At 52.6% G+C, this 22136-nt stretch overlaps 3 protein-coding genes across 4 annotated transcripts; 1 reads left to right on the top strand and 2 right to left on the bottom strand.

Annotated features, from left to right (window-relative positions):
• Positions 1 to 1127: 1127 nt before the first annotated feature.
• On the bottom strand, positions 1128 to 11377 carry LOC131216719 (uncharacterized). The gene is made up of 8 exons (XM_058211275.1): positions 10954 to 11377; positions 8720 to 9240; positions 7471 to 8639; positions 7196 to 7401; positions 5076 to 6300; positions 4806 to 5010; positions 4576 to 4731; positions 1128 to 3340 (listed from the first exon to the last, which is right to left on the bottom strand). Exons 1-8 carry the CDS (start codon positions 11048 to 11050, stop codon positions 2165 to 2167), a joined length of 4755 nt encoding a protein of 1584 aa, XP_058067258.1. The 5' UTR covers positions 11051 to 11377; the 3' UTR covers positions 1128 to 2164.
• A 1513-nt stretch (positions 11378 to 12890) lies between these two features.
• LOC131216721 (2-oxoisovalerate dehydrogenase subunit beta, mitochondrial) lies at positions 12891 to 14687 on the top strand. Its single transcript, XM_058211279.1, has 3 exons — positions 12891 to 13143; positions 13261 to 14145; positions 14207 to 14687. Exons 2-3 carry the CDS (start codon positions 13261 to 13263, stop codon positions 14432 to 14434), a joined length of 1113 nt encoding a protein of 370 aa, XP_058067262.1. The 5' UTR covers positions 12891 to 13143; the 3' UTR covers positions 14435 to 14687.
• A 40-nt stretch (positions 14688 to 14727) lies between these two features.
• LOC131216720 (vinculin) lies at positions 14728 to 21254 on the bottom strand. 2 transcript variants are annotated; one of them, XM_058211276.1, is made up of 4 exons: positions 21049 to 21254; positions 16860 to 19589; positions 16712 to 16789; positions 14728 to 15096 (listed from the first exon to the last, which is right to left on the bottom strand). In XM_058211276.1, the coding sequence occupies exons 1-4, from the start codon at positions 21103 to 21105 to the stop codon at positions 15064 to 15066; spliced, it is 2898 nt and encodes a 965-aa protein (XP_058067259.1). In that variant the 5' UTR covers positions 21106 to 21254; the 3' UTR covers positions 14728 to 15063. The 2 variants fall into 2 exon arrangements, with proteins under 2 accessions (XP_058067259.1, XP_058067261.1); XM_058211278.1 differs by having other exon boundaries at positions 14728 to 16789.
• Between the last annotated feature and the right edge of the window lie 882 nt (positions 21255 to 22136).

The raw sequence follows: 22136 nt of genomic DNA, 5'->3' as shown, positions 1-22136 counted from the left end.
GATGAGCGCACTTTTGTGAGAACCCTTTCGCGTCGAAAACAACCGAATGACTAACTTCGGATTCTCACCGACCCAAGGGTCGATGTGTTCATTTCAAGTTTCGCGCACGCGTCCGACAAAGTGAACGCGCCACCGTACTATGGGGAATTTGTACGTAGCAGGTGGACATGACTAGTTTTAGGAAGAATCTATGGGTTTTCCAACATAACTTTTATTTGCTTAACGTATGCTTGCAAGGTGAACATCAGCATCAATCAAAAATGCATTACCTGAATACATACATTCAATGTACCGGGAAATCCTCAAAGCCATTTTGAACACCTTTTCCCCATAGTGCGCCGGTCGTATTCCCTAGACGGTTTGTTCTTATTTCGAATTTTGTAACCTACGTGTTGTTGCACGTTTTAGTTTCCAATGAGGGGACACTCCTTGTTTTTGTGGTACCATTTTTTTGGTCAGTTGTTTACGTTGCGTGACTGACGTTAATTACTACTGACCATCAGCTAAGTTCCTAAAAATTCTTATATTTTAGAGGGGAGAACGGCAAATAATAGTAGCCTAGGGTGAATGTTTCGGACTGTAGGTATATTCAAAAATATGCCTCCTTCAAGTGTGCTTAAATGGGAGCCATTGACGGTTCATAAATTGCATTGGTTTGTTTGAAGAAGTTTTCTTTCTTTGAATGCTTTAAAATTTATAGAGGTAAAGTAATCCTTGTGGACAAGGCTTTGTGGAGCGGCAAAATCACTAGGGGAACAGGAGCGACTGGTAGGTAGCACCAGTGAGTTGCACACCAGTTTTGTATACAACTTGTATAGAACGTTGCATGCAATGTTGTGTGCCATCTTTCGTGTAGAACATGCTCCGAAAATGTTTGAAAATGACGAATCATGCACCAGAAAATTGAATCAAAATATTTGATATTTGAAATATTTGAAATATTTGATAATACTGAAATATTGCAGAAAACTTTGTTGGCCGTACATACGTTGGGAGCTGCGTACATTTTACCGACAGTTGCTGCGCCATTTTTCATTCTTTTCAAATAAAGAAAAAAAAAAGTGTTTGTGAAGTTTTGAATAGTTTATTGTTACCATTTTGTGGTTGGTGATATAATATTTCGCGCTTTTACTGCTCTCTCTCTCTCGTCATCTCTCTGCGTCCCTCTCTCTATCACGTTTGTTCCAAGTCTTTTCTATATGAATCGTTGCTGAGCATGTCCTTTGCGACAGGGCCTACTCTGTTCGCGAGCCCATTGCGCGGTGGTTGTTTAGTTGTGTTAGTTGCATTACTACTACTCAGGACTATCAAAGCAAGCAGCTCAGTGGTGATTGTTTGTGTTATGTTTTCTTTTTCCCCAACAAACCAATTCCAAAACACTAGGCACACTACACTCGCCGGCGTATCTACGCGAGAGAATAATTTAAATCCGTTCCCGTTCGACAAACCCCAAAATGCATTTGCTTGCGAGTCCCTTTTGAGTCACTTCTCTCTTTCTTTCAGTTGCTTACTCAGACAGAACCTAGTCGAACGCTGGATATCAGGCTACCTATGTGTGATGTGGTTTCACGGCCCAAATGGCGGAGCAGCACTCAGATATCAGGGCATTCAGGTCGCGGCCTGAAAACGTCAACTTCCCTGTTCGTCGTTTGCGTGTTTAAAACAAATGAAATAAAATCGAAATGCGGAGAAAACGAAATCTTTTGCACGGTGTGCTTTTCTTCTTCTTTTTAGCTTCAACAACCTACATCTCACTTCCGGTTCATGCTATCGATAATGCAACGCAAATAAAGCAAATGATCACACTAAGCGTGGTGGCGCGTAAAAGCAAAACATCGTCATATGGCTTACAACTAAAAGCTGTGTGGTTGTTTAGAGTAATACGAGTACAAAATATCACACGCCCAACACAACAACAACCCGGGACCAAGCGGGGTCTTCCTTCTCTTCTTTTTTCTCCCTTTCTTTGTTGTGTGTTTTTATTAAAATAAATCCTCTATTGCGCGAGATGAGCACAGCAGAAGAGCCACCAGCGACCGATCGCGGACCGTCGTTGGCGGCATTGCCTCTGTTAACCACTCTCTCTTTCTCTCTCTCTCTCTGTTAATACTCAGTAATCAAATCAAGGAAGACGGCGGCCAAACGATTAGCAGCGCCTCCTTCGCTAGGTGAGCGACGGCTTGATGCGCGTCTTCTTCCGCTTCAGCCCGGTACTGTCCGACTTGAGGGACCGTTTCTTCTTCAGCAGCTTCTTGCTCGCATCGCTGCTGCCCGATTTGGTCGATTTGGCCAACTTTGACGGTTTCGGCTTGAGGGATGCACCGGAGATGACACCACCCGGTTTGCTGCCGCTTCCGCCACTGTCACTGCCCGTGCCACCACCACCGTCGATCGGTTGGGATCCGGCTCCGATTCCACCACCGATCAGCAGCACCTCATGGTCGGGCGTGGTCGCCGTTGCGACGGACGCCACCAGCCGCGAAGTGGCCGTACCATGGGAACAGCACGGCAGTGCGGTGTCGAAGCCATCGTCACACAGCATATCGGCCGCGTCGAACAGTTTCGTTTCCGATTTCACCTTCTTCGCCACGGCACCACCGAGCTCGGCCGCGGTGAGGGCGGCCACGCTACAGTTGGGCAGTGAGCTCGATGCCACCACACCACCACCAACACCGTGCAGGGTTCCTTTGAAGCACAACTCCAGCGCACTGCTGGGTGGACCGCCACCCCCACCACCTGGGGCACCGTTTCCTCCCACACCGGCGCCGACACCGGTGGACACTTTGATCTTCTTGCGGGGCACCACCACTTGCTGCTGCGCTGACTGGGGATGCTGTTCCTTGTTGTTGCCTCGCAGCACCACCAGTTCCTGCAGCTTCTTGCCGTTGCCGGCATTACCACCAACACCGCCCGGTGCGGCACCGACATCGCAGAGCACTTTCGGCTTCTTCTTGCCAAAGGCGCCACCCTTGCGGGAGATTTTGCCCCCCTTCACCGAGGAGCCCTTTAGGAAGGTGCGACCCACTACCGCCTGCGCTCCTGTCGCCGCCGCCACTGGTTGGGCCGATGCGATGCCGCTGGTCGCGGCTGTCAAGATGGCGCCGGTTTCGTCACTGCCAGCGCCAGTTACCACCTTTAGCGTCATGGTTCCACCGGCGACGACCACCGGACTACTGGCGATGGTGACTCCGGTGTTTCCGCCGGTGCTGGTCACCACGACGGGCGGTTGCCCACCGGCAAGCGGCCCGGTCGTCACCCACTGGATGGCGTTCTCCTTGGCCGCGATCTCGATCGAGCTGGACAGCTGATTGGCGAGCCGTTTCGAGTGCGCCTTAGGTCCCTGGAGGAACCGTTTTTTTGTGTTGGCCGAAAAGGGAAAGAAAATGAACATTGTATGAATGAGCGTGAAATGGGAGCGTGAGTGAAACGGCCTACTGTGTGCCCACGGGCTCTGATGATGCGCCAACAACGATCTGGTGAAGGAACGAACGTGGCAAACGGATACATACCCCTGCTCAAAACACACACAATCCACAGACAATTATAGATACCGAACGGGCGCGTGGAGGGGTACAGAATAGGAACGAGATGGCCACCTACCGCCACTACCGAACAACCAAACCAACAAAAGGAGAACAACCATCCCAAGACCGAAACGAAACGAAGACATTTTATTAACTAAACGCCCTGCTTCTTCTTCTTCTTTTGGTGTAAAAGAGCTTTCTTGAACCTGTTTTCGATTTTCTTCTTTTGTATTACTTTCTGTCGCAGGAAAACAGAGAACGAACTAAAAAAAGGCGTTACACAAACAACGGTTGACATTCGACATTTTCATTAGACTCATCTCTCCATCATCTCAGCTGCAGCACAGCACAGGCAGCAACATCGTCAGCGGTTGCGTCCTGGGCAATGGCTACTAGACACCCGGGGTGCTGGCAGTTGCTCTTTGGTAATCGTTTTGGTTAGGGTAAGACACTTCCACCGGGAAAACAAAAGGTGAGCACATCTCCGGAGACCGAGCGGGGCGGTTTCCATGGGATACCCCGGTCGGTCGATCGGGCAGCACCAGCAGCAGCAGCAGCAACGACAATTTTCTCCTAGTTAGTAATAGTAGTAGTAGGTAGTAGTAGTGTATGGAGCGACAGTATAGAGAAGGCAGAAGGTAAGCGACGGCCTGCTTTGCTTGCTACACTACAACCAATCGTAACTTATAATGTCACCAAACTGAGAAAATAAGAGAAGAGCAGAAAGAAATGCACAAAATCAACTACCACCCCGAAACAGAACATAAGAAATAAACAAAATCAACGATAATAACCAATGAGATAGTAATAGTGGCAGGCAACAGGAATTAAAGTAACCAATGATAGCCCACACAGGGCTCTTGAAGGCTTTACAAATATGAGCAACCAACAGACCAACAGAAAGAAGGAAGAAAGGAGGCACGCTGACAGCAGCGGTGCACCTTCAAGCGACCTGGTGCTGCTGCTGCTGGTGATGATGATGATGCAGCAGCTGGTTGTGGTGCTGGAGCGCGTCGGCAAACAGTAGGGCCGCCCGTGGACAACAGATTACCTTATTGGTGACGCGCGCCTTCGACGAGCCTCGCTCGATCTCGATGCGCAGCGCATTCCGCAGGCCCTGCAGCGTGCGGAACTCGCAGTTCGATAACCGTGACAGCGGGTTCGAGTTGGTCAAATCCAGTATCGAGGGTCCGAGGGCTTTGCCAACCTAAGTCGCCGCGTGTCAAGGAGGAGAACAGTTGATCAGATGAAATCAGGATGTGGTGCGTGAAGAGTACTGACCTCTTCGAAGACCCCTGGCGTGTACTTCGGTGGGACGAGAGTGTGGGTCGCTTTGGCCACAATCTCCTTGCCGCGCGGGGGCAAAATGTTGACACACTTGCCAGTGTTGTAGTTACACTCGAGCGTATAGCTTTTGATCAGCCCGGTACACTTGTAGACCGCCACTCGGCCGGAGCCCTCCTTCGACAGTCCGTCACGCTTTCCCCTGTACGAAAAAGTGACACATCACACCAGTGTCCCAGTGGGGCCATCACAGCCACAACCACTTACTTGTAGTACATGTTGCGCTCGCTAAAGTTGCACGCGTCAAAGTGAAAGTGCGCCGAGTTGAGACTCATCAGCCGGGGCAGTAGCATACACTCGACCGCTTCGACCGTGCTGGGCAGATGGTTGCCGTACATGAACACCCCCTTCTTCGAGGCGTGCCCGTGCAGATCGAGATACATGAACAGATTGCTGCGGTCCTCGTACACCACCCGATCGTTGCGCTCGTCAAGCTGGGCCAGAAAATCGAGACTGATGTTCAGACTGCGCTGTAACAGCGGTGGTCCACCGCCACCCGGATTTAGGTACTCGTTCCGATGCGACCGATAGTGGTGACTGGGAAGCGCCGATGGTCCCACCACCGGTGCCTGCTGCTGGGGTGTCTGCGGCCGATTCTTTCCCCCGGTGGCATCACCCAGAATCCGTTCCCCGACCGTTCGGCCAGCGAGCGATGAGGCGGACGAGCACGAAGCATTCGATGACGACTGTTTCCCGGAGGACTGCACCGCCTTTTTGATGGTGCTCCCCAGTGCAAACTTCCCAACTTGACCACCGGTTGCCATCATTCCGGAGCTCACTGTGCCTCCACCAGCTGCCGCCGCACCAGCCGCATGATGATGGTGATGATGGTGATGGTGGTGAGGGTGGTGATGATGTAGTGGGTGCATGAGATACTCCTTAAACTTTAGAGCACCGCCCGGGGTCACACCGATGAACTGTGGTTTACTCAGCACGCCCTGCTGCTTGTGATGGAATGGCCCTTTCGCTGCCCCCTTGGCACTTCCGCCACCGCCTGTGGTGGATTTTTTGCCTCCACCACCACCGCTGACCATGCTGAGGCTGGAGGAACTGCGCGGGACGGTAACGGCCGACGATGATCGGCTCACGTCGCTCACGACGACCGGGTTCAGCTCGGGGATGAGCTTCTCGGTGAAAGCTTTCGTCGGGGCCAACGGGGGCGCCGTTGTCACGAGAGCGGCAGCCGTTGCGGCGGCCACCATGAGTGACGGTGGCACCGCCACCGTCGCCGTTGTCGCCGTAGCACCGGCATCTTCTGGTTGGCTGTCTGGCGTCTGGTTTGTAACAACGGAAGCGGTGGCCTCCGGAGGCGTACTGCCAGTCGACGAAATACTGCACATGGTAACCACCTTCGACGAGGACGCGGTGCTCGCCTCGCTAAACCCAGAATCCGACGCCGGCGGTGTATTGTCCTGCTCGACGGAATCCGACTCTGAAAGGAAACGGGCGCAGCGAAAAGGACACGCATTAACACGGTGGTGATCTGACGCCCGGAATGCGTATGGCCATGCAATGAGACGGTGGTGACGGAAAGCTAAATTGCTCTGTATGTGTGTTTGTCTGGGTTTGTGGAACGGCGTGAAATGCTACCAGCAGCGGTCAAGTTTGCGGCGGCTATGATTGGGATGACCGGTTGAAGCATGCAGTCTAAAAGAAAACTAGCGCCACTGCTGGCGTACCATCGGTTAGTGGGGACACATGGGCCGATGGCGACGAAACCGGCTCCGGTGCTGTTTCGATCGAGCACTCCTCGACGACCGGAAGCAGAGTGACCGGTCGGGGCAGTGCCTGGGCTATCGGAGACAGCGTTCCACTGGCGTCACCCGAACCTGCCGCCTTCGAGCGTCGGCGGCGAAGAAGTTTGCCAAACAACTTATCTGACCACGAGGACGACGCGGACGATGGCGTGCTGGTGTGCCGCTGTTGCTGTGGCACGACGAAAGAAGACGAAGAGGAAGAGGAGGCAGCATTGCTGGCCGTAATCGAGGGGGAAGCGAAAGCAATGATTGACCGCTCGCTGCCAGTCGTATTCCGAGTGGCGGTGCGCCGCTTACGCGATCCGCCATCCAGAGAAAGGGCGGACGGGGGGGAGAGCCGTTTGGATGGCGCGCCGGAAGTGGTGTCGGTGACAGCCGGAGGACCGGAGGGCGTCGCTGCTGTTGTTAGTGCGGGCAGTTTGGTTTTGTGATCGTGTGTGTTAGTAGTTCGGTTGTGGCCCTGCTGGTTGTTGTTGTTGTTGTTAGTGGCAGTGGCAGTGACGTTTGCCGTGCTGCTAGTGCTGATGCTGGCCGCACGCCCCGCAACCATCAACGGGATTTTGGGTCTACCTTTCTTCACTGTCGCCGCGTCTGCTGGTGCTGCTGCTGCTGCAGTAGTCGCGGCTTCCGAGGACTCAGCGAGACCGGAATCAGCTGGAGCCATATTCGAATCGATGAGCGATTCCGCAGCAGATTCCACCTTCGGTGGCGAAGAGCTTTTCTTTTCCCTTTCCAACTCATACGGTTCCACTTCGTCCGCACCGAGGTGATAGTATCTGGAAAAGGACACAATCAATCACAGCGCTCCGGAAAGGGAACTGGGCGACCCCCTCCCCCCAAAGTACCTGATGAGTTTGCGGGCCGCGTAGATGGCCGGTTGCGTTTCGTGGCACGGGCCCAAATACACGCGGTTCAGGTTGTGGCCCCGGGTGTCGGATCGGTACAGCCCGTTGTACACACCGTCCGGGTTGAGGAACGGTATCACCTTGAATACGTACATCCGCCGGAGCGTCTGCGACACGATGCTCTTGCGGTCGAGCAGCATCGAGAGGAACCCGTTCAGCACGAAGCTGGCCGGAGTTTCGCCCGGGTGGACGCGCGACGAGATAAACACAATCTTCTTATCCCTAAACGTATGGCAGCGCTGCGCTTGATCGTCCGGAAACAGGTTGCGAAGGCGCGGCTCGCGCACCGTTTGAATACCGTGGAACGAGCTGATCGTGAGCAACTCGATCCGGCGCCCTTCGACCGAGTGCGTGAGCAGTTCGCGGCAGTAGTAAATCTCGTCCCGCTGGTCTCCCTTGCCGGGGTCATCGTCAGTGGGCAGTGTCGCCGACGGAGCAGTGTTACTGCTGCTGCTGGCACTTAGTTGCTGATGAAACGACGGTAACTTGAGCTTGGTGAGTGACGCCGACGTTGATCCCGGTGTTGAGGCCACTTGTTTCACCAGGGTGGCCGGAGCCGGAGCCGGAGGCGTACCTTCCGTCGTGGTCTGTTGCGGTAACTCTATTTTCACCTTATTCACTAGATTCGTTATTTGCTGCATCGACTCGGAAGTGTTGTCGTCGATCACCATTCCAACACCGGCTGCCGGTGGCTTCCCTTCGGGTGGCAGCGAAACCAGCGGTGGCTGCTGCTTTGCAGCAACCACGAGGCCGGTCGTACCATCGCGAGCCGTATCGTCGAACGATTCCGGGCTGGTGCGATCCATGCGTTCCGTTTTGGACAGTTTCCCCTTCCGTCGCAGTTTGACACCACCGCCATCCGGAGGGATATGGGTGGACACGGAACCACCACTCGCCGTCATCGCGCTTTCATACTTTTGAGAAACATCGTACGCCATTTTGTTCAACTCGAACGGATGCCGGCCAAACTTCCGATCGAACGTGGCCAGCTGGTCCAGCAGCTCCGTGTAGGTGAACGGGAACGTGAACGCGTAGTAGATCCGGGTCTGTTCGGCGCCAACCTCCGGGGCTTTGTGAAGGAACGAAATGTAGAAGACATCGTTGGTAATCTGCAAAGACACAATTGTGACACAGTCAATCAATAATCTGAAGTCGCAATCGAGCAGTGGGGTGTGGGGTCACCACTCACCGAGTACGATGGTTTATCCTTAATCCGCTCCCAGCGTCCGTTCGGTCCCACCTTCATCACCGGGTGCATGCCCTGGCTGAACAGCTTGGCCTGTTTGTTGAGGTTCATCACGTTAAACTTTACGATCTGATTCGGTCGGCCCCCGGTCACCGCAAAGTGGAACCAGGTGCGGTTCTGATTTTCGTACGGTGTCCCTGCGCAGTCGGGCCGTGTCCAAAGGTTGAATTCTACCTCCACCAGCGGATTTTCGGTTGCGTGCGGCGTCGGCGACGGTATCGGAAGTCCAAGACCACCGCCTTGAGGCGCACCACCACTACCACTGTGGGCGGTGTGGCCACCGCCATGCTGCTGCAGACCGACCCCGAGGGTTGCTGCTACGATCGCTGACGCACTGCTGCTGCCCCCGATGGAGGTCTGACCGATAATGGGAACGCCGCCGACGTTCGATGAGCAGCCACCTACTGCTGGTCCGCCCGCGCCAATCGGGCCACTCGATACGGTGCTGCCAACGATGCCGAGACCTGGCGGCGTCGTCGTCCAAAACAGAAACGTCGAAAAGCGAAAGAATTGGGTTATTATTTTTATTTCAGGCACAGTGTTTCGAGAAGGTAGGTACATGCGCCACGCCATGGTGGTGCTAACCCTAATGCCCAGATTTTGACAAATCGACGATGGCGGCGACGGTGAGGCGAAGGTTTGTTGATTTTGTGCCACGATATGATCGATTTAACTTTCGTTCGCCGAGAGCAGAGTAGGCTTTTATCACAAGTAGCCCTGCCCTTCTGGCTAACGCACCCACAGCTTGCTGTGATCATCATGCTGCTCTGCTGTCTGGCAAGAAATTAGGAGCAAAAGCATTCACACAATCGATTGATTATTGCCCCATGAAGATATTTGGAAGTTATTTATAACACATTGACTGGAAAGTCTAGGGCCTAACACATAGATGTCGCAAGCCTTTTGCATTCAACGCTTTTTCAGTTCGTTCTTACCTTCAAAAGAAATCTGCATAACATTCTACTCATAAGTTTGTGAGACATTGTTCTAAGCCACAAAAAATCCACAAAATCGTTTTGAATGATGGAAAAGAAGGTATCGAAAGAACGAGTTTGCTTTATATTGCATGCACATTTGACTATGAGAAAGCTCTCTTTAAAGTGGGTGGCGCGTTTGCTCCCTGTTGACCCACAAACAAGAGCCACATGTGTTTGGCACATGTTTAAACATAACAAACAAAACGATCCTCATCTAAGTGGAGAGCAACTGGTGAACCTGCTTGGATTCGCCATCAATAGTGAATACTATATGGCATCAAATAGGAGCGTTTGAAGGTCGATATTGCAAAGAAACGACCTCATATAACAAAGAAAAAATATTGGTTTCAGCATGTCACAATTCAATCAAAACAATGGCAAAACTATGTGTACAGCCATTCGAATTACTCCCACATAGACAGTAGTCGCCACATTTCCTGCTCCCAGCGCCTACTAGCTGTTCGTAAACCTCAGAATAAAACGCTCACCGGTAGGAAATTTCCGCTCGAATGAAGAGGTTATCGCAGAGAAACTAAGGCATTTTTTGACGCAAAAGATTGTGTGGCTCTCGATGGAGATTATGTTGATGAATAAATCCTATTTAGAACATAAAAACGCGTTTTCTTTCTAAGACCCCTGACTACTGTTCGGTCCATGCAGGATCTACGGGCCCAAACTTAGCCTCTGCCCGTAAACTTGAAAGTCCGTTCTCGCTCGCGGGCCACAGAACATACCGCGGCACAAAGAACGACCGATGGGCTGTGCCCCAAAAATAAAGATTACATATTCTTGTACGACACAACAGAGTTGGCGGTGTGAAGCACGCCAAGCTAACAACAACACGCCCCGGGAGGGAAAAAAGGTCAATAAAATCAGCGCACCGATCGGCGGGTGTTTCGAGTGAAAGGTTTATGTAATACCAAGCGCCGCCAACGAGCGCTAAGACACCGCCAAAGGTTGAATGGTGCACCAGGAAGAACATAAACCGGGCGCGCACTGGCACCACCTCGAAAGGTTGCTGTTTTGCTTTCGTTTGGTCGGTCGCTCGACAAGGTCGATACGGATTCTTCTATATTCGGACCGTCGGTGACGACGGAATGTAGAACTTCTAGTTTCCCGCTCGCTCGGCGACAGTAGAAAGTGGTGGACACGGACAGGCGCTACGGAAAACGGAAGCATACTTTTGCATCACCGACCTACCTTCGCAGCAGCGCACCAGCTCAACTTTGCCCAGGTTGCCGGAATCGAACTTGGAGTAGAACGTGTATCCGGCGCACTCATAGTTGTCGATCATCATCTTACTTGGTGCCGAGGAAGCGTCGGCACGCTCTGTGTGTCGGCTCTTCACTCCACCCTAGTGCACTGAGTTCATCTTTCTCCGTGTGATTGCTCTGGAAAACTGACCCTTCTGTGGGCAGGCGAAGAGGAAAAACTGGAAAATTGCACAGAATTTAGTTACGGAACGGTGCGGATTAGCGGAGAGCAAGCAGCGGCACACTTTGAACTGAACGAATTCCCCGAACGGAGCCTACTGAGCGCCGTTGTTGACGATCAGATGTTCTAAGGAGCACTACGGCGGAATGACGCGCTCTATCTCTGGCCTTGTCGCACACTGTTCGCTCACTCTGCCAGAGCGAGAACGAGAAACGCGTTCACCCAACACCGCCCCCAGAAACTGAAAGCAAACACCAACACACAGACACGTCGGTCGGTCGTACTAACCACCACACACAAAGGCACAGAGAAAGAGATAAAACGTCAAGGAAGAGAAAACAGTTTTCCCTCCCCACACGCGCACCACCCCACTCGGTCCGCTCGGTCGAAGGATGGCGACTCCCGGGGTGGAGCTTCTGGGAGGGTGGTGAGGCTAATTCTCTTCGCTTTAATCATACGGTGCATGGGAACGTAAACAAAACATTGCCCACACCACAATCAACTTTCGCCGAACGCTCTGGTGACAATCTGCTGTCTTTCCAATTACCCGTTTCATATCGCAGTAGCCTGCGCTGAAATGTGAAGCATAAAAGTGGAACGCACTTTTCGCCTAAAACTCATGCTTCTACGCGGTCGACTTCACGCAACCACTGGCCACTGGAGCTGATCCAATCTGAGATACATTCGCACCGAGAACCTGGGAAAGAGTTACTGTTTTTCGTGGCCCATTTTCACTGCCTCCATAATTCTGCGATGGATGCGTAGTGGTCAGAGTAAACTCGTGCGACGCAACACTCCACGACGGTGGCTACGTTTGCTACGGAATCGATTTCTTCACGAAAAGAGCCTAAACTCCCGATTCTTTGCACCGTCACCGATGGGAACGTACTATACGACCTAATACACACATTCACACGCGGATCTGGGAGTGACTTTTATTTCGCTTTTTCACTCCTCTTTTCTGAAAATATTTCCATCCGTGGGGAACCACACGAGGCAGGGCGATTGCGGAAACTCTGGCTCAAAGAAGTTCATACTCTTTGTGTTTCTGTGTGCGACGGTGACCTATTCTTGCACTGCCAGCTTGTCACACCACAAATATTTCAACACAACCGGATGGAGATATAAAACCAAACTTGCTTCAACTTAAGAGCACAATTAACGGATTAAAACTTGCGTACCAACTTCGGTATGTTCGTCGCAATCACAATCGCAAAACTGACGACTTTTTTCACACTCTGCCTGGGAAGCCACACGAAGCGTAACATTAATTTGTAATGCCAAACTGTTTACGCCTCGGCCAAAACGTTTACGGGTCGGCCGACCGCGAATCCGTCCGTAAACACTGTTAGCAAACGCTTTGCTTACCAACAGAGGATAATATAAGTTCTTATTTGCTGGTATAGCAACAAAATTGAAAAAACAGAAAAAAATATTCATGAATAAATTTATTTCTATTCTATTTCTATTTTCTCGGACCAAAAACACGAACGTAAACACGTTTCACACATTCGTTTTTATATTATCGTGTGGCCTCTCAGTGCCACTTGTCATTTGCACGTTTGCACAAGATTACTAGAGGCTCAGCGCGAACTGACAGCACTCAACTGACAGCACTCACCGCCCACGATACGCACAGTTTGAGTGTTCAATTTCATATCCAGATCGCAAAGAAACAATGCGAAAACATTTATACTGTTACTTTGTGAAGAATAAAAAACTAAATTCTAGTAAACCAATGCACTGACCTAAGTAAATGAGGCAATTTAATTAGCCCAATTACCTGTCGGCCGCTAGTAACCCTATCGCGGTGAATGACAATTCTCAAGCCCATCGAAAACAACTTGTTTATCAGTTGCGCAAAAACCACCTGTAAATCCAAGAGTTGGCAGGCGAAAACCTCCCTCGCTGAAAACCTTTCCTCCAGCCTGACCACGAAATTCTACACCAGGCAGAGTGAGTAGTTCCGATTAGATGCTGCTTTAATTTCTCCCCGAAACAACGGTGGTTCCGACGGATTGAAGATTGTGCACGATTACATAATTTAATACACGTTTACCGGGTTTCGCACAGATGAGCTTTTTGGCAAAGGCAACGGCGGCCGTGGTGGCGGGCAGCCTTAGGAACCTTCCTCGCACGGAGCAGGTGCTGCGCCATTCGTCGCACTTCGTGTACCAAGCGGACGCGAAGGCTCCGGTCGAGGGGCCGACGCAGAAGATGAACATGTTCCAAGCGATTAACCAAGCGATGGATATCGCACTGGAGCAGAACGAGTCGGCGCTGGTGTTCGGTGAAGACGTCGCGTTTGGCGGCGTGTTCCGGTGCTCGATGGGACTGCAGAAGAAGTACGGCAAGGAGCGCGTCTTCAATACGCCCCTGTGCGAGCAGGGCATCGCCGGGTTCGCGATCGGGGTGGCCAACACCGGGGCCAAAGCGATCGCGGAGATGCAGTTTGCGGACTACATATTTCCGGCGTTCGATCAGATCGTCAACGAGGCGGCCAAGTATCGGTACCGGAGCGGCAATCTGTACGACTGCGGTTCGCTCACGTTCCGTGCTCCGTGCGGTGCTGTTGGCCACGGTGCCTGCTACCATTCGCAGAGTCCCGAAGCGTACTTTGCCCACACACCCGGCCTGAAGGTGGTGGTACCGCGGGGACCGAACAAGGCCAAAGGGTTGCTGTTGGCTTGCGTAAACGACAACGATCCGTGCATTGTGTTTGAACCGAAAACTCTGTACCGGGCTGCCGTGGAGGAAGTGCCAGTGGCAGCGTTCGAGTGCCCGATCGGAAAGGCCGACGTCTTGCGCACCGGAACGGACGTCACGCTGATTGGCTGGGGAACGCAAATACACGTCCTACAGGAGGTTGCCAATATGGCCAAGAAGCAGATGAACGTGAGCTGCGAGGTGATCGATTTAGTGTCCATCCTTCCGTGGGACAAGGAAACCGTCTGCAATGTAAGAGAGCTACCGCGTATCGATGGTGCAGAACTTAACCTTTGGTTTTTGTTTTTCACAGTCGGTTAAAAAGACGGGTCGTGCTCTGATTGCACACGAGGCACCACTGACGGGTGGGTTTGGAGCGGAACTGGCGGCGACCATACAGCAGGAGTGCTTCCTTCATCTCGAATCGCCCGTCTTGCGTGTGACCGGATGGGACACTCCGTTTCCGCACGTTTTCGAACCGTTCTACATTCCCGACAAGCACCGATGTCTGGCGGGTATCCGTAAGTTGATCGACTACTAACGTCAGCTCGATCGCAGTGAAGACGCACACCGCGAGACGATCATTCCTTCACTTTAATCTCGATGACGTCGAAGCAGCACGCGCTGCGCCTGTGCCGCTGATTCAGAATCAGCATGGTAACGGATGCATTTATTCGACTTCCGATAAGGCTTTCCGAGAGTTGCTAGGTCCACTACTTTTTGTGAGCTGTGTTATACAAACCTCTGCCGTACGTGCCTTAGTAAAGTCCTTCATGTTATTGATATGTTACAAATCGTGTCGATTTCTTTTTTCTTCTCGATCGATCATTTCGATTAGTTTTTTTATAATATATATTTTTCTCTACCTTTTCGAAAAATCATAGACAAAAAGAGAACAGTAGAAAAAAAATGTTCCGTCAATAATGGTTTGTGTGTGTGTGTGTTACAACAATAAATAGGCACTTGTTAATAAGTTACAAATCTATCCCGACTCGCCCATGTGAGAAGGGTAAGCGCTCCGGGTGTTGCTATACCTGCGCCCTGTGCAATACATATCTTGTGGCTCGTAAGCCAAGTAGTAGGTAGTAGTAGCTTGCCTTGTTTTCACGTCCCACTACGCAGTGCTGCTGAGGTTTTCCCATTAGTCGGCGTACCTTTGCCTTGCATCTACTATTGCATCGGTTGAGTGGGGCTTAAATTCATCTACAAAAATGCGTTGATTGTAATTAGCGAACAATCTATTTGTAAAATATCTATCATATTGTGGTGTGTATGTTGTGTCTGCGATTGGTCGCTCCATTTTCAGGCTACCCTACCGATGTCAGGTTAGTTTGTTTTTCCATGGGTTTCTTTGATGGAATAAATTTCGATGAATAGGAAAACACACACGCTACACGAAAACGTTTCAAATCTAGTAACGCTTAATAGGTATTAATCGAATTCAGTGTTTCACATTACTTCACTAAGTTAAGCTTGTAAGTAAGAACGAGAAAATCAACGTCGACGACGTCACGTTAAAGATTGTTGCTAAGGCGCTATCACTACCAAATCGATCTTACACCTACCGAGGCTGATTGTTACTTTAGGAGGGGTTTTAGTGTTTGCTTTAGCACAACAAGTTTGTTTGAAACATATTGCACAGCTTACGATAAACAACTAACAACTCACCATTAAAACGCAACCGTAAAAAGAAGGAAAGGGAGCCATAACAAGAGGAAGATTGTTGACCCTTTTGGTTCACCTTTTTCAAACGAATATTCAACGAAACTTACGCTCCAATTCCACTCCCGTCGATCGCATTATTGTTATCCTACAGTGAAACTGGTTACTATCAGTAATTAGTACTTTAGCACAACACTAAACACAATGAGGGCTCGCGCGACTCACAGCCGCGGCCGGACTTTCTGAGTGTTAATTTTTGTACAGGCCCTCTGCTTCAGGCGGAAGACAGTTTGAAAAGCCTGACATCTAGCTAACGACATAGTAACGACTTGCACTGCTTCGCAAACTCAACGCAACCTTAGACCCTTTTTCGATTCGCTTAATATTCTCGCCCTCCCGTTTCGTTTATAAATAAGCTGCATTTATCTTACGCATTCGTTGTGGGTTCACAATTCCGCCTTTACCTCTTCGCTGCCAACATTCGACATGCGCCGTTTACCATATGAGTGTGTTAAAGCTTATGTTTCGATGTTCAAACGAATCTATCTGTTCGCTAACGTCAAACTCTTCCCTGCGCATTAAATTGTGTTAAAATCGTTCAGAAAAACACACACTCGGGTTACCGAAAAACAGCAGGTTCTGTTATGATTAGTCAAGATTGCGCAGTCCCTCCGTGTCTGTGGCTTATTATAATTCGTTTTGTTTAAAATATTTGGCAACATGTTTTCTCTATATACTTTTCCTTACTGTTTGGGCCTTTTGGCCAACAATCTCGTGGCATTTGCTCTGCACTTCCGCCGCTTTCACTTGCACTGTAGAGGCCCACAGCCAACAACAAACTTCTTTCGACAAAAAACAACTTTTACAAAGCACTTCGTTGCGTTAAGGTCTAACAGGTTTTACCATCGAACCACATCTTACCTCTGTCCTGTTCCTGCTCCGTTGCTGCCATGCGTTCACTTGTTCCAAGATCAACGAAACACATCGTATTACATACACAGGGAGACAGAAAGGGGGACCAACAGTCTTTCGACTTTTCGAATGCTTTTAGACACAATACGGCGGTGACACAACGAGGTGACCGAATATCGGGTGTTTCGGGAAAACAAGGGACTAGAGAATGGCCCTAGTACTGGTACCAGGGCTGACGACGTACCCAGCGTAGCCGTTGGTTCGTCTGATCCGACCGGATCTTGATGCTTGCTCCTTCGGCGGCCCGAACCGTTTCCTTTACCTGTGTGTGATCAGAGAAAAAAGGGATGAAAAAGCGTCCACAACGGGTTCCATATTCCCCGTCTACTTACACTCTGCATCAGATTTTGCGCATTGCCAACAAGCATTTCCGTGGCCTCGCGATCCTCCTCCGAACCCTGCGCACCGAGCATGGTGGCTTTCACCGTGGACAGGATCTTTAGCTGCGTGCCGATGGTCGGGATGCGTTCGCACACCTGCAGCAGGTTCGTGCGGATGCGCTTGTCCGTGCACTGGCGTGCCAGCTGCTTCGCCAGCCGCGTCACGTCCTCGGACGCTTCGGCAATCTTCTTTGCCGTCGCAATCAGCTCCCGCTTGCTACCCTTCGAATCGGCCCGGACCAGCTCCGAGAGGCGAGCCATCAGCACGGCCATACGCTTCGCGGCGGCAATGATTTCGTTGTCCTTCGATGACCACTGGCGCACCTCCTGGTGTAGACCGTGGGCTGCCATCAGGATCGGTTGGTTGGCGTGTGGCATATGACCCTGGAACACGTCATCCTCGTCGTCGGTCTCGGCCGGTGGCGGTGGAGGCCGCATCGGTGGTACGTTTTCGCGCGGCAACGGAGGCCGTGGCGGTGGAACGGCCTCGCTCGTCTGTTGTCCGAGCCGTAGCTGGGAAAGGTCCGGCATTTCCGGTACCTCCGGCGCGTGCGTAATGGCCGAACGAACGTTTCGCACGCTCTGCAGCAGCGCCTTGTTCGCTTCGCGCCAGTTCGAAGCGGCCACCGGGTCGGCAATGTTGGTGGAAACGTTCTTCGCCTCCTGCACCATCGGCGAAATCGACGCCTGTAGCTGACCGGAGGCACCGTTCACCCGCCCAATGTACTCCGGATCTTCGGAGTTGTCCGCTTCCTGCTTGGCAACCAGCAGCACCCGGTTGGCGAGGCGCGCCTCGCTCGACGTATTGTCCACCATCTTCTGCGGTTGCCGCGAGCGGATGGCATCGTCGCACAGGAACGAGTGTTTCTGCATCTGTTTCTCCGATGCTTCGATAAAGTCGGCCGGATCGGTCGCCTGATCGCACAGTGTCCGCATGCGCAGGATCGTGTCGGCGTACTGTTGCTTCAGGTTGTTCAGGTGCTCTTCGGCCGCCTTGCTCGTCGGATAGTTCATCCGGATGCGGCCGGCCGACACCAGCTGAGGTGTGAGACTGTCGACCTGGTTGGCCGACGCCAACAGCACCTCCGCCAGTTTCTTGTTGCCACCGGATCCACCGGCCGCCACCATACGGCTCGTCTTGGACGCCCGGTCGCTGAAGCTCTGCAGCCGGTTCGACTTCTGGTTGAAGTTCTGATCCCTGCCCGGCGTTCCCTCCGGCATCGCGACCGCTTCCATGAACTGCTTCAGTGGCGTCGAGATGTCGATGAAATCCTCCACTACCCGGCTCACGACGGCGTCCTGAATCTGCTTCTTTAGACCGTGCAGCTTCTCGTTCAGACGACGCGCAATCTCCTGCGCCTGCGGCGTGTGACCCATTCCGTTGGCGCACAGCTGCGAAAAGTCGTGCGCCAAATGCTCCACCTCTTCGCACAGCTGCATCATCTCCGACTTTTGGTGACCACCGAGCCCGTCGGCCACGCGACGTCCCTCGTCCACGATCAGCGCAATGGCTCGCACGCCCAGCCCACGATCGTCCTTGGTCGGGTTCTGCAGCCAGCGGCAGGCCTGCTCCAGTCGCCCTTGCACGGTGTGAGCCGTTTGCTGCAGGCCCGCCTTATCCACGCCCATGATCGCGTTCAGCACCGACTGTTCGAGGCTGCCCAGCTTGTCGCGGATGTCCCGCGCAATGTTGTCCGCCTGCGGGGTTGTTCCCTTGCCATCCTGCCGCAGATCGCACAGCGTGTTGGTCATCGCCGTAATGTCTCCCGCCAGTTTGCGCAGAATGTGCGAATCCTGCGGCAGACAGCGGTCAGCCACCTTCAGCCCATTCTCGACGATCTGGCGCAGTGCCTTCTCACCGACACCACCGCGCAGCGCGTACGGATTGCGCAGCCAGTCGTTCGCGGCCTCCATCTTATTGTTGATCACATTGTGGATCTTCTTCAGCACGGTCAGATTGTCCAGCTCGCTTTGATCCTCGTCGTACGTCGTCAGCTGCAGCACGCGAATGATCTCCTGGATTTCCTCGCTCATGCGCGACGCCAGGTAGTTCCGGTTCTCGGCCGCCTCCTCCGAACCCTTGCCGCCCTGCTCCGCGATCAGAATGTACACCTTCATGCTGCAGATCAGGATCGGGGCGAGGATCTTCACCTGCTCGAGGCAGCGCACCAGAATTTCGCTGTGCACCTGGTGCGTCAGCTCCTTCTCGCGGGCGCTCACCTCGCGCGTCACTTTGCTCAGGCACGGACTGAGATCCTTCAGGAACTGCACCAGATCCTCCATCGTGTCGATCACCTCCGAGACGGCCAGATAGTCCAGCACGCGCTTACACTCGCGCACCATTTTGCGCACCTCCGACTCGTCGAAGCACAGCAACAGCGACGAGGTGCCCTGCAGGATGCCCCGCGAACCCTCGATCAGCTTTTTGCGAGCCGGACCCGAGAACGGGTCGGATCGGAGCATCAGCGAGGCTTCCTCGAGCAGCTGCGAAGCCGTTTCGACGCGCGTCAACGACGATGGCATGTCCTGCCGCAGGATGTCGTCGTCCGAGTTCTGTATCGTTTCGCGGCCCACGCGCACCAGATTCGTGACCGCCAGCGACACGGCCTGCACCGGCCGACTGAGGTCCGGCATTGCGTTGCCATCTTCCGCTTCCTCGTGGAGTATGACCAGCCGTGAGACCTGCGGAACAACGAAACACATACCATACATCAGTTCCCATCACTCCTGGTGTGGCCGCTTATGTTTATTATTAAAGTTACGGTGTATTTTCTCAGTCGAGGGTCTTGCAAGGGGTCACGTTTCCCGAAACACACGCCAACAAATCGGGGTTTTTTTTATTGTAAAGCAGCCAAATAGAAAAGAGCAGCCAGGTCCGAATCCGAGCTTTCGGCGACGTGTCGCCTTTAATTTAAAAATGCACTACAGCACCAGCCGGCTGGACGTCGGCCAAAATGGTGGCGGTCCGGGTGAACGCGTAAATCTATCATCTCATTCACGATCAATATTTGCCCTCGATTCCGGCGCACAAGGCGCCTCAGACGGGCATGAAGTGGCGCGTCCGACAAGAAGGTTGCAGCAAAGCACCACCATCAGCAGCAGCAGCTGATTGTGTTTAATTTAATTCCCATTAATCACTCGACACCGCCAATCGGGTAGTTGCCTGCGGGTCACAACGTTCGTTGCAATGCGCTGTATTTTGCTAACAATTACGTCAAACTACGCACAGTTAGGAAGGAATCGTTAGGAAGGAAAACTCTGCAACAGTTAGGAAGGAATCGACCCGCGGCCACCGGGCTGTAAATCGTTTGCATAACACAGAAAAAGGAGACGCATAAAATGCATAAGATCCGAACTCGGACCGTCTTACGACACCAGACCAAACTTATGTGTGTTTTGAAATAAATCACTCACAACCCAGCGGTGCACCCTGATGGACGGAAGTGAATGTCATTCCATCCCACCAGACGCCTGTGTAGACCAGGCCAGGCCAGGCCAGGCCAGGCGCGCGTAGTAGAATAAGTAAAAGATGATCGTAACCCCAGACTGACGCCACACGTCACGTTCGAAATAGATCATCGTGATTCGAGCAGCACACGGGTCCAGCAGCAGATCCTGTGGCCCCGGTGCCGCCCGTGATGATTCATCATTTATTTTCAGCCCACCGGGATGTTGGGGCCAACAGCCTGCCTCCCGATGAAATAGGATAGGGCCGTTGGTCGGTTGGCCAACTACCAGAGTTACCAGAGACGGAGCAGCACGAATGCGAGCCGTCAGTTGCGCATCCGTTAGGCCACGCACGCGTTCCGTATCGGACCGTCATCGTCGGGACGGGCGATCATTCGTCTCCATCATCGATCGTGCGCTCCTGCTGATCCCGCGCGCCGATCAGCTCAGGCTGGTGGTTTGTGGCGATGTTTTTGCTAAATTTAAGCGCGCCCCCCAGCTACGACGGGTGCATAATGTGGCGCGCACGCGCTGTGTTTCGTCGCCGCCCTGCCACTTGATGCTATAGCTCCGGTTTGCGGTCGATTTTGTTGGTAAATAAAAATAAAATCCACTTCACACGCGCGCGGCGCCGAAGGCGACTTGGCACGGGATCACGGGGCAGGGGTGGGATGTGAACCGAAGACGCTCTTACCTGCTGTGCCACCGGCTCCAAGATGCTCTCGATCGTCTTTGTGTGAAACACAGGCATGGTGATGCTCCTGTGGGATGGTGCCGACGTGTGATGATGCAATTGCAGGTTTGGGGCGCGCTGATCTCCGTCTACGCCTGATACTTCAAGGTTCGACCTCGACCAAAAGGGGGGCCGCTTAGCTCAGTACGCGTGCGAACACACGAGCACACCTTCCTTCGTCTTGTGCCAGAGTAAACGGGCACACGGAACCATTCAACCGCGCCGAAAGAAGATTCAGGGTGTCTCTGGCTCCGGGCCGGGGTTGCGATTTCTGGAACGGAATCAACAATGGAACGAAGAAGCGCGTGAGCAACAGCATCGAGCCGATAATCGCATAAACACCAGGCGCGCCCGCAGGGGCACGTTCCGCACGTTTATAGTCTCACTCAAACTGTCCTGGTGTCTGTTGCCTGGCCCGCAGGAAGCACGTTCGGAATCACTTTCCGAAGGCCAGCTCGATCGATCGATTTAAACCCCACACGGTGCTTCGGAAATGGGAGTAAGAAGTTGGCTCGAAAGCCGCTAATCCAACGTGTGGGCCACACGCAAAGTGCCACGCCTCCACCATGCTCGGCTCGGCTCGGAGATACGCAGATCCGCCGCGGTCTGAATCTTGGGGCCTCCGGACAAAATTGATTTGATTGATTCGCTCCGATTGGCACCAACCTTTTTTCTTGACTTGACTTGTGGTCGGTGCGCTATGCTCCGAGTGTCGTAACGCCTACACGCACGGGACGACCGCCCGCCGGTTCGCGGACCGAGTGCTGACCGAAAAAGGTTAGACACACGGCCTGGTCCGCCTAGGACGAGCGAAACGCTTCAAAATTGATGACATGCTCGAAACATGTGTTTCCACCAGGGTTACTAGGATCGTTTTACGAGAGCGTGCGATTCGAAGGTTGAGGTGATTTTTTTCGGTAATCGGAACTGCTCGGCATCGGATTTCAAAATAAAAATCGAAATAACGGGAGCTGTCCCACAAAGGACAAATGACTCACATTTGAGACTCGACCCTTGACCCTGCGGGATGATTTGCGGGTCCAGCGATG

Source organism: Anopheles bellator, chromosome 1, assembly GCF_943735745.2.
Source record: "Anopheles bellator chromosome 1, idAnoBellAS_SP24_06.2, whole genome shotgun sequence".
Taxonomy (NCBI): domain Eukaryota; kingdom Metazoa; phylum Arthropoda; class Insecta; order Diptera; family Culicidae; genus Anopheles; species Anopheles bellator.
The sequence above is the reverse complement of the archived record's forward strand: the minus strand, read 5'-3'. Positions and strand labels throughout refer to the sequence as shown.